General features: G+C 43.2%; 1 protein-coding gene across 2 annotated transcripts in view; it reads right to left on the minus strand.

Moving 5' to 3' along the window:
* The window catches only part of MAPKAP1 (MAPK associated protein 1), a 318,576-nt gene that overhangs the window by 137,507 nt on the left and 167,157 nt on the right, over positions 1–13,912 (minus strand). For both annotated transcript variants that reach the window (XM_063936818.1, XM_063936817.1), the window contains exon 7: positions 5,027–5,136. In XM_063936818.1, the coding sequence (XP_063792888.1) occupies positions 5,027–5,136 (110 nt within the window). The remainder of the gene's footprint in view (positions 1–5,026; positions 5,137–13,912) is intronic.

The raw sequence follows: 13,912 nt of genomic DNA on the forward strand, positions 1-13,912 counted from the left end.
GTAACCAAATCTGCACCAGTCTCAATACATAAAAATTTTACTTTTTGTATCATTGCGTTAAACCTAACCAATGCTTGCGGTCTGCTTCTCACTTCCAGCTCCAAGATTTGCCCATGCTACTCCCTACTTCAGGTACTCTCTTCACCTACCTCCACCTCTCTACAAAACTTCAAACAGGCCTTAAAGCCCCGTACACACGGGGGAGATGTGTGCTGAGCGATCTAGCACAGACCGCCCAGTACAAATCTCTCCCCACGCTCAGCACATAGCGCGATGTGTGTTAAGCGAGGGAGCAGCTCATTTCACCCAGTGGTGAAATGAGCGATCTAACTGGATTTGGCATGCATGCGGGGCCAAGCATCGCTATCACTATGGGCATACATATGGAGAGATCTGTGCTTAATTTCTAAGCAATCTAGTCAGATTACTTAGAATTTAAGCACGGATCTCTCCGTGTGTACCCCCCTTAAGACTTTATCAAAGCCTTCCAGCTCTCATCATAACACTGCTCTATGCTTCTTGCTCACTGTCTATACCCCAAAAAGTAAGAAAAGGCAGATACACACTCTATAGTACTAAGCACTGCTAATCTGAATAATTATAATGAACTGTGCAATCTAACATGGAGAAAAACTGAGATGCTTAGTATAATGTTTGGCCAAAAATATATGGGCCCAGCAACCGCGTCCAGGTGACCTCATCTGGTGGATCCCTAACACTAAGGTTCAAATCCAGGGCACGGGACCTCACCCCTCCCCAAGTCAGCACAGTCCAACCGACCCAAGGCATCACTGTCCATCCCAGAGCCGGCCCTAACCAATATGATGCCCTAGGCAATATTTTGGCTGGTGCCCCCTAGCACCACCGCTGGTTCCGCCTCTGACCTTGCACCTCTTTCCCAGCACCATCACCCCTCACCCAAAGCAGTCCTTATTTTGGAGTTTGTATCCTCTATATTTTAAATAGGAACAGTTTGCACATTTGGCGCACAGCCCAAAAAGGGGTGTGGTTTAGCTGGCAAGGGGCATGGCCACACAATAGTAACCCCAATTCCAATTACGCCACACAGTACTGAAACTTTATTCACATTTGATCATGCGATAGTGTCCATAATTCATATTACATCCTACAGTAGTATCACTTTACCTTATAAACGTTACTCCTCACAGTAGAGCCCCTTATTCACATTACATCACACTGAATTGCTCCTTATTCACATTACACCATACCCTATTGCTCTTTATTCACATTAGATGACACAAAAGTGCCCTTTCTATATGCAACGCCACATAGTAGAGAACCTTATACATATTATTCCACACAGTAATGCCCCTTACACATATAAGACACATTATTAATGTCCTTATAAACATAATGCGCCTTACACATTATGACAACCTTTATTAATGCCCTTTTACACATAATGTCCCTTACACATATGCTGCACATTAATGCCCTTAAACACATAATGACACACATAGTGCCCCCTACACATTTGTTGCCAATTATTAGTGCCCCTATACACATAATGACACACATACAGTAGTACCCTGTTACACATATGCCGCACATTATTAATGCTCTTACACACATAATGACACGTATAGTGCCCCTTACACATATGTTGCACATTATTAATGCATTTTTACATGACACACATAATGCTCCTTACACATATTCATTCAACACTACTGCACAACCAACCCACTCACATGCACACAGCAATCACACTGCCACTAACACTGAGACCTCTGCCTCTGCTTGGATACAGATGTGTTCTCATAAATCTTGCCTCAATGCTAACGTTGGGCACTTTTTTTTTATGAAAATGCATCTTATTTGCATTGTTATGTGGCTAGGATGCACAAGCAGCTTCAGCTGACTAAAATGATATGCAGCATGCCTATATACTGTGTGAGACTGTGGCTGTATCTGCATATGGAATGCTACACACAGAATATAGGCATGTTGCATATCATTTTAATCAGCAGAAGCTGCTGATGCCCCATGGCATATCAAATGCCCTAGGCAATTGCCTATTTTGCCTATGCCTATGGCCGGCTCTGGTCCATCCCCTCTGTCTGCTCCTCCCCCTTTTGACTGTAAGCTCTCACAAACAGGGTCCTCTTCCCTAGCGCTTTTCCTTCTCTCACTTATATCATCATCTCCTCCCCAATGTCTTCAATGGCCCCTAACCCTTGGGTTCTGCCACGCTGCTACTTATTTGAGTATTATATGCTGACACAACAATGTTATAAACCACGTCCTAAAATGTGCTGTATCGGAAGTCATTTTGTTCTTGTTATATTCATACTGTTTCTGTTTAAGTACTTGTAAGGAACTGCAGACCCCTTGCGGTGCCATATAAGGATAATAAAAAATTAAAAAATAATTATTTAATTGATTTGTTTCTGTTTCTAGTAATAAGATTCAAAGATGATGCAAAAAAGAAAAGTAACAATACTCCGTACCAGAGTACAGCCTGACAAAACATAAAACGACACAATGAACCCGTCCTGCGCTAAAGTACTGCTTAAAAATAGTGTGATGAGCCTTTGTTTGACTTTCAAATTCTATGGGTGGTATTCAAATGATCTATCACGCCCACTCTCTTTTCTAAAGTGATCCCTGTTATTGCGCATATTGCGCCCATAGTAATCAGGTTTAGCTGCATAAAGGGTTAGGTGCCCTCGCTATCTTGGGGGTAGCGAGCTGAAATGATTATACCACGCCCGTCAGCAGAAACAGAACGGGTGTGGAAGGGGGTGAAAAGAATTGAATACTGTCCTTTGTGTTCAGGCAGGTTTAGGTGTAGCTAACATGTAGCTCTCTGGCTGCTGCTGACCTACAACGCACAGTATACTTCTGTCTACTTGTTGTAGGCCACAAAAGCCGAACCGCTGACCCAGGTCTGCAGCATAAAAATAATTCTTTTTGTACTGACGTGGTTTTTCACAAAAGATAAACAGGATTTGAATAACAGAGATGCACTGGTCTATACTGAAAATAATAGAACTATATCGCTTGTAATTACAGAAAGCAGCCGCATTCTTGCTGTAGGCACACATGTATTTAATCAGTGAGATTAACTTGGCAGCAAAATTCTTTGGCTACAGTCAAGGGATTACATAAATGTCTTCCCATGTCAACCTTCTGCCCTTTGCAATTGCAATAAGTGGACACCAGCAACAAGGCTGGCCTTGTATTTATGCAGCTGGCCTCTGAAGTAGTTAGAGCTCACTGCGACCTTGAGAAAGACTCAAGAACAAGGCAGCGGGTTCCTGGGCGGTGATTAATTGACCTGGTCTCACTTTCCTGCAAGCGGTAGCACAGAGAGATAATTCACAGATACACTAGATAAAGGCAAGTCTGAAAAAAAGTGCACAAAAGAGGAGATAAAAAAGGCAAAAGGAGCAGAAGAATCAGGGGAAAAAGCAGCCCAGCCCAACAGACCATTTGCAGCAGCTAACGACTTGTTCATTATGAGTGATGATGGATAAAGACTTCTCACGCTGTGATGGGATGGAGATTTATACGCATAGTTCTGTCTCCCAACTTGGGAGAGAGATCATCATCATTTAATTCTATCTCAGCGGTCAGAGATGGGCGTCCGGAGGAGCTGGGTACCACAGCATGCTGTCAGCTGGCACAATCTGAGCGCGTGCAGCTGTAACATCTGGAGCAGGCTGCCCACGGCCCGGGCTGAACAATAGACTCTGGAGCGCTGCCAAATTGCTTGCAGACGTTGGCAGCAGAAGGAGCCTTCCGTCCCCTCTCCATCTCGCTCTCTCTTTATGAGGATCTGATCTCTCCTAGACGCTCTTATCTCTCCATGGGGATACGGCCTTAAGATTGCTCTACCATGTCCTTCACTACCTTATCTCTCACCACTTTTATTAAAAACTTGCCCCCTCCTTTACTCACGCCCGTCGATAGCTTGTTAAACCTTGTGATGGATAGGACATGGGTTATTGGGCGAGGAACAATAGCTCTGAGGGGTTCTGGATCATTTGAAACTTTTCATAATCACGGGAAGCGAAAGAATCTGTCATATTGAGCGGCGCAAGGGGGGGGGGGGTGTGGACTGAAATTGTAAAATTACATAAATTAACTCTTTCGGGATGTAATTAATTCGCTATTACATATTTACACATTTTCCAACTCGCAGTGTTGAAAAGATACACTTGGTTATAGGGCAAGGCTTGAAAACATCCTATATAATAAAAGGCTAACGCGCTCCTCACCTCTATGGGGGGAATTCAAGAGTTTTGCGGGCTGTCAGCCACTAGATGGCAACCAATGGAGCAATTCAAGTGTTATTATTATATTTTATTTATAAAGGCGCCTGGTCTAAGTGTTTCGCAGTGCTGTACATACCACACACATTAGAACAATACAGGGTACATAGAACTTAACATTACAGTAACTGAAAAACTAAAACAGAGCACAGGTACAAATTAGCACCACAGTTCTGAGATGTAAGGAAGTAATCGGCGTACCACTTGGGGCATGCAGCCGTTAGAAGAGATAAACAGTAATGAGCGAGAGGAGATGCAGGTATACACATTCGCTGTGTAGGAGAGAGCTATAATTGAAGTGTGAGAGAAGAGGGTTGTAAGAGCAGGAGGGAAGATGGCCGTGCTCCACGGAGCTCACATTCTCCACTCTGGTGTACACAGCCGCAGGCGCTGACATTACTGTTATGTTGTTCCATAATTTTGACGGGCTGGTAACTAGTAGAGATGAGCGGGTTCGGTTTTACTCGGATTTACTTGGTTCTCAAAATGGCATCTTATTGGCTCACGGACGTCACGTGTTTTGGATAGCCAATAAGAAAAATCCGGATAAAACCGAACTGGTGTTAACTCTGGCGTTACATCCGAACCCGCTCATCTCTAGTAACTAGTATCATTCATACAAGTGACTTGTGAATCCGAAGTATGTACGCAGTTGGCAAATGATTGCATGGGTATAATAAGCCCTCAGCACATGCGCATGTCCTCCCAGTCCCTGATGACTCACACACCTGAGTTCCTCTGTGATCCCTTCCTTCGTTTCAGAGCTTTCTCTAAGATCTCGCGCATGGTCACATTCGTACTGTCCACCTGGATCAAGGAGAATCCGTGAGCTGCATTTCTGTGGGGGAAGACATATAGTTCTGGTTATAGCAACACACACATATACACACACCCTAAGACACAATAGTGCATACAACCAAGGGCGTAGCTGCCATAGGTTCAGGCAGTGCAGCTGCTATGGGGCCCAGAGCTGAGAGGGGCCACCTTCCCTGTCACAGTTACATGTGCTATATACATTGTTCACCACTGGGTGGTACGTAGGGGCCCTTTTAAACTTTTTCCTTGGGGCCTGCAATATATGTAGGTATGCCCCTGGAACTGCTCATTGTAGTGTGGTATAATATGAACTGGAGAACATTTTAAAGTTATACAATATGAACCGGGGAACTGTAATGAGGCACAATATGAACAGGGCGCACCATATATAATAATGTGAATTGGGGGTACTGTGCGGCATAATGTGTGCTGGCAGCTCTGAAATCTGACATAGGGGGAACTTAAGCACTACTGCGATTCATAAAAGAAACTAGGGCACTACTATGGGGCATAACATTAAATAAGGCTATACTATGGTTCAGAAAATGAACTAGGGCACTATTATAAAGCATACAATTAACAACTGCTGCAGAGAAGTGTCTCTCTAGAAGTACTGGGATGGGGGCCACTTCAAAATGTTGCTATGGGGCCCACAAAGTTCTGGCTACGCCCCTGCATACAACACTTACTTATGTTCTAATACTTAAAAGTGTAGAGCGGTATTCACATATACAACCTTAACTAAAACTTGTATTTATCTCAACTGAACTGAATTTTTAGTTGTCAGTGAATAAAAAGCCTGCCATTCCAGCCAACATCTTATATCTGCTGTACTCCCCTTCTGGACGCATGAAATGTTCTCTGCCTGCCACTGTCCCAGTGTCACAGTTTGGTGGTGCTGCCTTTAAAAGGAGATATCCCCTATTTTTTGTTTCAGTATTAACCCTGCACTCCCCGTCTCCCCCATGCAACAAATGGAAAGGACTAATGGCTCAGAGCAATTTGGCTTCTAGCTACAGGAATAGAGAGAGAGAGAGATCCTGAAAGTGGAACCGGGTGAGGTGTTATGATCACATTCAGAAAGTCGGCACCAGAATATCAACATGGTCTGAATGACAACATGTACATTATGTCAGCATGTGACGTGTCAACATGGTCAAAATGACAACAGCCGACATGTCGTCCTGACATTTTTCTAGTGTTACAGCCCTAACCCTGCACTGTAAACTTGTTATCTGTCGACATTCTGAATGTCGACATGCCAACATACCGAAGGAACCGCCACTTATTTATTACATGGGAGGGGCACTATTTGCCTTTTATGGCAGTGACAGACATTAATCCACTCACTACTGTACCATATTGCTACCATATATGTACGCTGGGCACTAGGTTTATCAGTGAATGCTTCTGACAGTGTTGTCCAATATACCAGTGGCTCTCAAACTGTGTGCCGTGGCACCCTGGGGTGCCTCAGGGTACTTGCAGGAGTGCCCTGGGTTGGTGGTCCAGGACCAATTCAAAATATTTGGGTGTGGTATGGAAGGTAGATAGTAACTAGGTCGACCACTATTGGTCGACAGTAACTAGGTCGATAGGGTCTTTAGGTCGACATGGTCTAGGTCAAAAAGTCGACATGAGTTTTTTTATGTTTTTTTGGTGTCGTCTTCTTCGTAGAGTGACCGGGAACCCCAATTAGTGCAGCGTGTCCCCTCGCATGGCGAGAGAATCGTAGTCCACGTGGATCGTTAAGTATGAGAAGTTTCAAAACAAGAAAAAAAACAGTGAAAAACTCATGTCGACCTTTTGACCTGTCGACCTAGAGACCCTGTCGACCTAGTTACTGTCTACCTAGAGACCGGATCCCAAATTATTTTTGATCAATGTAATAGAGAAAACCAGTGCTGGTGGCTTTCAGTCATAAAATATGTGGACAAACAGAAGCACAACTGTACACCACCACGTAACTGAACCTATGGATGAAATATTAATTGAATTGAACTTAATTGAATATTTTTTTCAGAATTTCTCAATAAGAAACATTTGGCCTAGGGGTGCCGTGAAAAGAATTCTGATACTCTAGGGCGCCGTGACTTAAAAACGTTTGGGAACCACTGCAATATACTAAGAAATGCAAAGGTAAGCAGAGCAAACATCGAGAGCTACATACTGAAAAAGATCCAGGATATGGCAATAGGCATGCAGAGTTTGGGGAACAAAGTCATAATTCCTCAAGAATGTAGTGAGCAAGCAAACCTAATACCATATGTTCCTTGTCTATAGTTAGATCACTAAAGGTTTAAGAGGCCTATTTACAGATGGGTCCTCCGTTATCTTGGCTGACTGAGGCGTTAGTCGCGATCGGGCATACGCAGCGTGCCTGGGCGCAAGGAAGCGCGCCTAGTCGAAGGGAGGCGCACAGAGCGTTTGGTGTTACCTTTGAGTGTAATACCTAAGATCATCCACCAGATGTCGCTTTTTAAAATCACCAATGCGCATGAGTGTGGACTCCATTAAAATACAATACTGAACTACAGTGTAAGAACTACTTTACTGGTGCGTCTCATTATGCTACAGTATGTCATACAGTATATAACAGTATATACAGTACAGATGCAAATAGTACAGTATATACAGATGCAAACGAACGTGTTACAGATACAGTATGGTTGTTAGGGATATGTGAGCGTCCAAATCCCGTAGTATTAAGTATAATGGGGAGAGATAAAAGCTCCTCCCTAAGTTCCTGGATACCAAATCACTGTGTGAATAGTTTATACAGACGCAAATGAACGTTTTAAAACACTTGTGTATGCAAACGCAACTAATGTGTGAAAGGAATAATGCAGCTCATTGACTTTACAGTATGTACAGTGCACTAAATGAGCGTCCGTGTCCCCTAACGGCATAAACGAACACCAATGGGAAGGAATCGCTGCTAGCATTACTGTTACACATGAACTTGTGTATCTTCCATGCAGCGACGTAGGCTAGCGGTGAAGGCTCCCACCTCCCACGCTGAGGGTCCCGGGTTCGATTCCCAAAGTGCCAATCTATATATTTTTTCCCCCAACATACACTTTATTAATTTTTTTTTCTGTGTAATCCACTGTAAAACATTCAATGGAAGGGTGCACACAGGTTTCACATAAATCAGGGTTTTTAGTGAACAGCTAATTAGCATGAACAGCTAATTAGTACCCTAATCCAACATACTGTACAGAGATATTAAGGACGCTGATTTAGCATCCAGGAACTTAGGGAGCAGCTTTTATCTCTCTCCATTATACATAGAAAGATTAAACTTGCCGCTGTACGTTACAAGCTGTTCATGTTAATTAGTACACTAGTAGAACATACTGTACAGAGATACTAAGGACGGTGATTTGGCATCCAGGAACTTAGTGAATGTCAGGGGGGAAAAAATATATATAGATCGGCACTTTGGGAATCAAACCCGGGACCCTCAGCGTGTGAAGTGGGAGCCTTCATCACTAGCCTACGTCACTGCATGGAAGATACACAAGTTCATGTGTAAAAGTAATGCAAGCAGCGATTCCTTCCCACTGGTGTTAGTTTATGCCGTTAGGGGACTCGGACACTCATTTAGTGCACTGTACATACTGTAAAGTCAATGAGCTACATTATACCTTTCACACATTAGTTGCGTCTGCATACAAAAGTGTTTTAAAACGTTTATTTGCATCTGTATAAACTATTCACACAGTCATTTGGCATCCAGGAACTTAGGGAGGAGCTTTTATCTCTCCCCATAATACTTAATACTACGGGATTTGGACGCTCACATATTCCTTTCACACATTAGTTGCGTCTGCATACACAAGTGTTCACACATGAGTTGCATCTGCATACACAAGTGTTTTAACACGCTCGTTTGCGTCTGAATAAACTATTTTTTTTCTTTTTACTCTCTCCGTCTGACCATTGGTCACCATCTGTGTGTACACTATGCAGTACAGGACTGTATATTAACATTACAGTCGTCACTGACCATTTGCCAGAGCTTGTACTGTAGATCAATCCGCCGCTATTCAAACTAAAGTACTGGATTAGTGGAGCATTAGCCACCCAGTGGTGGAGACGTGTATTGCATGCTGAGTATCTAGTCGCGTTTCAACACGCCTGTCCGTGATTAAAACTAAGCTATCGACTAGGCGTGACTAAACCTCCGTCTAGGCGCAGAAACAGTCAAGATAATGGAGGACCCATCTGTATTAACATTATTATTGCTACATTATTTTCCTGGTCTATAGTTAGATCACCAAATGATTAATAGGCCTATTTATTAACATTATTTTACTACATTATTTTAGTATCACTGAAATATATTAAAAGGCTTTTGAAGCAGTTTTCGTGAAAAACTGCTCCAAACCCTTTAATTGTAATGTTTTTAGTAACCCATATCGCATTCCCCATACTTATAATGGGAAATGCGATATGGCCGAATTTACTAAAAATAAAATGTCAAAAAACACAGCAGTATGCCCTGTGATATTAACACCAGCTCAAGCTGGTGAAGTCACAGGGCAGCACTGCGAGATCCCTACTTCTGCCCAGCTTTCTCTGCCCCGCTTCCACGAAAAATACCCCGATTTTGCTGCAGATTGTCATCGCAGCCTGCATGCGATAACTGATATACCCGTGCGATATAATAGATTATTGCAGTGCGGATTCCGCTGATTTTATCACCTCACATATGCATCCTTGGATGCAGATGGTGATAAATAGCCCCCTAAGACTTTTACCATTTTTATGATGTTAACCTACTGTGCCTGCTTAATCCATTTATTGAAATCAATTGGTATTAGTCCAGCCATATTATTCTTCCTACATTTATCAGACCAATTACAGTATGCACCTTAACTAGGACCATACCAATTTTATATATATATAAAATTTATTTGTATATTACGGGGTTAATCTTTGGTTAACTCTTATTAACCGTGGTCACAGGCCTTTTCATGCACCCCTGTGTAATCTCACTTGTTCTAAACCTGTGTCAGCTGCTCATTAGTAATTTATCAGCCAGTGTCAGGTGACTAGTGTACCTTTAAAAGCCATAAGATGCATGGCAGATACACATTAAACCTAGTGGGCATGTGTGCAGTATATTATGTGTGATACAGTTGTCAGGTTTAATTTTTGAGACTTTGTCATAGTGTAGGACCTGCATGAAGGTGGGGTACCTTGGCGAGCGGTATGCAGGCTTCCGTGCATTGGCCAATTCACTAACTAAACCCCCATCATTTATTTATTGATGGTGTGAGGATAAGTGAGCTTGCTATGGTGAGTGCTGAGTTTTCTGTTTGTATATATATATATATATATATATATATATATATATATATATACACACACACACACACACACACACACACACACCTATATCTCTGTAATATTATAGAGAAGGGGGGGGCAGAGATAGGTACAGAGGGTAAGAGATGGCAAGATGGGGAAAGACAGAAGAAGAAAACAAAACCCTGCAACACCAGCCACAATGGTTAGTATCAGGTCAAAATACCATACCTCCCTCCGCGGGACAGTCCCGTTTTATAGGGACTGTCCCACCCGCAGGCAGCAGCGTCCCAGGGTGGGCGGGGGGACAGTTGGAAGGCTCTTGCACTTGCTGCAGAGCAGGGTGAATAGATGCTGTGCGCATGCGCACACAGCATCTATTCACGGAGACAGAGGTACTGGGGGCATGCCAGCAGCTCACTCTGCGCTTGCCATGCCCCCATAGTGACGAGAACGGGGGCCGTGGCTCGCGATCGTGGCATTGCCGCGAGGCCACACCCCTTTATACGAAGCCACGCCCATTTTAAGCAACCATGTCCCCATTTCGGCGGCGGGCGCAGCTTCGCCGTGCATGGGGTCCCGCTTCCGAATCCTGAAAAGTTGGGAGGTATGAAATACTAGTGTGTGTATTTGTTTATTCACATGTCAGCCCTCATGTAATATTATATAGAATTTATAAAGGTCATATTAATATACAGAGCGTCTGTAACAGTGATTGGCCCTCCTACCGTTACTCTTATTCTCAGTAGAAAGTTAAATACAGAGACACCTATCTGTAATAGGGCCATTCCACGTCACGTACAGACACTTTGTATTGGGAGCCTGTGTTATGTGTGTTATGAAAACCTATGAGAAAGAGCTATAATTTGTCAACCTACAGTATGCTGAAAACTCAGAACAGCTACAATTTGTTTTTTATTTTAGTTTTTACAGTGTCACATATGGGACATTTCATGGAATGGCCCAATGATATATTAGCAGGCATTTTAAACAAGCATTACAAGGTATAATAAAGAAATAAGACAACACAGTAAGGAGGAGCTGGGGGCTGCAAGTATAGTTCTGGTTGGCGGCATACGCCCGCAGGGTGCCTGTTGCCCATCACTGGGCTATAATGTAAATACAAAATCCACCGTAACTTTGATCCACACACCTGCCTCATCAATGGAACAATAACAATCAGTCCTCCTGGAAAACTACTCTAATCTGCCCCCTTATCTACGCCATGCCAGTACAGCAGTGGATGGTTGTCACAGTGGTTTCCTGTAGCATACATAAAATGTCCTGTCCTGCACAGTCATACACTGGTGGGTTCTTCAAACAATATTAAAAATGTCAGATATGAATAAGGGATTCCAGAGGCGGAGATGTACTAAACCTGGGAGTGTGATAAAGTGGAGAGAGATAAAATCCCAGCCAATCAGCTCTTAACTGCCATGTTACAGGCTGTGTTTGAAAAATCACAGCCGTTGATTGGTTCGTAGCTTCTCTCTCTCTCCACAGTTTAGCCCCTTAATCTTATTAGGGATCATTATTACTTTGCTCTCTAGCACTTTATTCTCCGTTGTACAGTACAAGAAAATACATGGACGCAGTGACATGAATTGTAATTACCTGAATATACTTTGGATTTACAATAAACACTTTGAGAATATATCCATGAACTGTACAAGTTATATGAGAATGGTAATAAATGAATGTTATCCTATATCATCTACAGTACATGAAGCTGTTCACTGGCCGGATATGGGGCCAGATTTATATTTGTATGTAAACCAAAATCTTTGCACGTAACTTTGTGTCTGGAGCAACCAGGTTGCCATGCAAATACTGCCTGCTTTTGCATGTAGCCCACAAACGTTAGATTTATTTTCTAAATCTCTCTGCACAAATCTGCCCCACCTGCAGGTTTGCCCAGTTGCTTGCTTTTTTACATACATGTCTCTGGCCCATAACCCACTATATAAACTATATTTATAGGACCTAACAGAAACAATCAATAACATTATTATGGTGGAAGGGTGCCCTGATCTAACAGGATCTCAACAGCATAAGACAGTACTGTTATTATAGGAAGTGATTACATACCAAAACAAATTTAAATAAAATAATTTTATCACATACTGCATAAAGAGCATTACAAATAAAGAAAACTGTATAAACACTCAATATTAAACATTACAGCATCTACAGTCTTGTAAATTGAGCAGAACAAGGTTTAGTGAATTTGGGGCCTACTGTCCCTTTCTGGGTTAAAAGCACAAGCCAGGCCACTGATAATAAATGATGTAGGCCAGAGATAAAGGATGGGCGACTGTGTTTGTTCATTAGACTGTGCTTTTGTTACTGAATGCACAGAAGGCCTGTAGGACCCTTGCAATTTGTATCCTCCTGCGCTACCTGTGGACGCCTCATCCAACCTGCCATGTACAAAGCTGGCGGTGATAAGTGAAACCTCCTCCCGTCTTTAATGATAGCGATCATTCTCAGCTAACGGGTCTCTCTATCTTCCTTTATGGCCGCGGCCTGTTTCATTGGGGCAGGGAGGGAGAGGATGGAAGGGGGGGGGGGGGGTTCTAGGGGAGGAGAAGATATGTTGCTGTTTCCTGGACATGCCTTGTAGGCCCAATTCAGATTTTATAAATGAAATGGAGCATGAAATGGAGATACACCGTAGGCAAGCCCTCTACAATACAACACCTTTTTGCCCATTAATAGTTATTTGGCATCAAGAGTTAATACAATGGTGGCAGTTTGCACATTTTCAAGAAAAACAAGTATCAGCTTTCTACTATGTACTTACAGCAAAGTTGAGCTATAATATCTTTAGCCATCAGGAATACGGAAGTATTCTGTGTTCAGGCTGACATGTATATATGGCTAACAGGAGTATATACTGTAATTCCTGGACCAGTTTTAAGTTTTTTCAATTAACCCTTTCACAGAGTAAGCTGTAGCACCATGAAAAGTCCTGCACAACAGGCCTGGATCATTCTGGGAGTGTATGGAGATTGCCAGGCTTGGTTATGCCTGTTCGCTCGGCTGGAGCACAAATGAGACACAGATGTATTTCAGCTCTTGGCATAAAAGAGACAGCTAATGGCTTTATTCCGTGCCCTGCCTTCCCAGTTGGGCACAGGTACTCGGGGTGTGAACTGGCTGCCCCCCTCCCCCTGCCTATTCTCTAACAGTTATTGATTGCCCTTGCGGATAGCCGCTGCTGATTCCTGGCATCCCGCTTCCAGCCGAGGACTGCTGGGTATTCAGAGGAAGATGGTCCAAGCGCTCTGTTTGCGTTGGCAGCGGCTGGTGTGGGCAACGTAACTGCAAACACTAGCGGCTCTGGTCGGTCTGAGAAAGGAAAACAGACATGTGGTTGGATGCTCAGGAGAACTCAGCTAAACCAACCATTAAACAGTAACTGGAGCAAGGGCCTTTGCGTGGGGGCTGCCCTAACATCAAGAGTTCAGGCACGTCTTCTT

Source organism: Pseudophryne corroboree, chromosome 8 (genome assembly GCF_028390025.1).
Source record: "Pseudophryne corroboree isolate aPseCor3 chromosome 8, aPseCor3.hap2, whole genome shotgun sequence".
In the NCBI taxonomy this organism is placed as follows: domain Eukaryota; kingdom Metazoa; phylum Chordata; class Amphibia; order Anura; family Myobatrachidae; genus Pseudophryne; species Pseudophryne corroboree.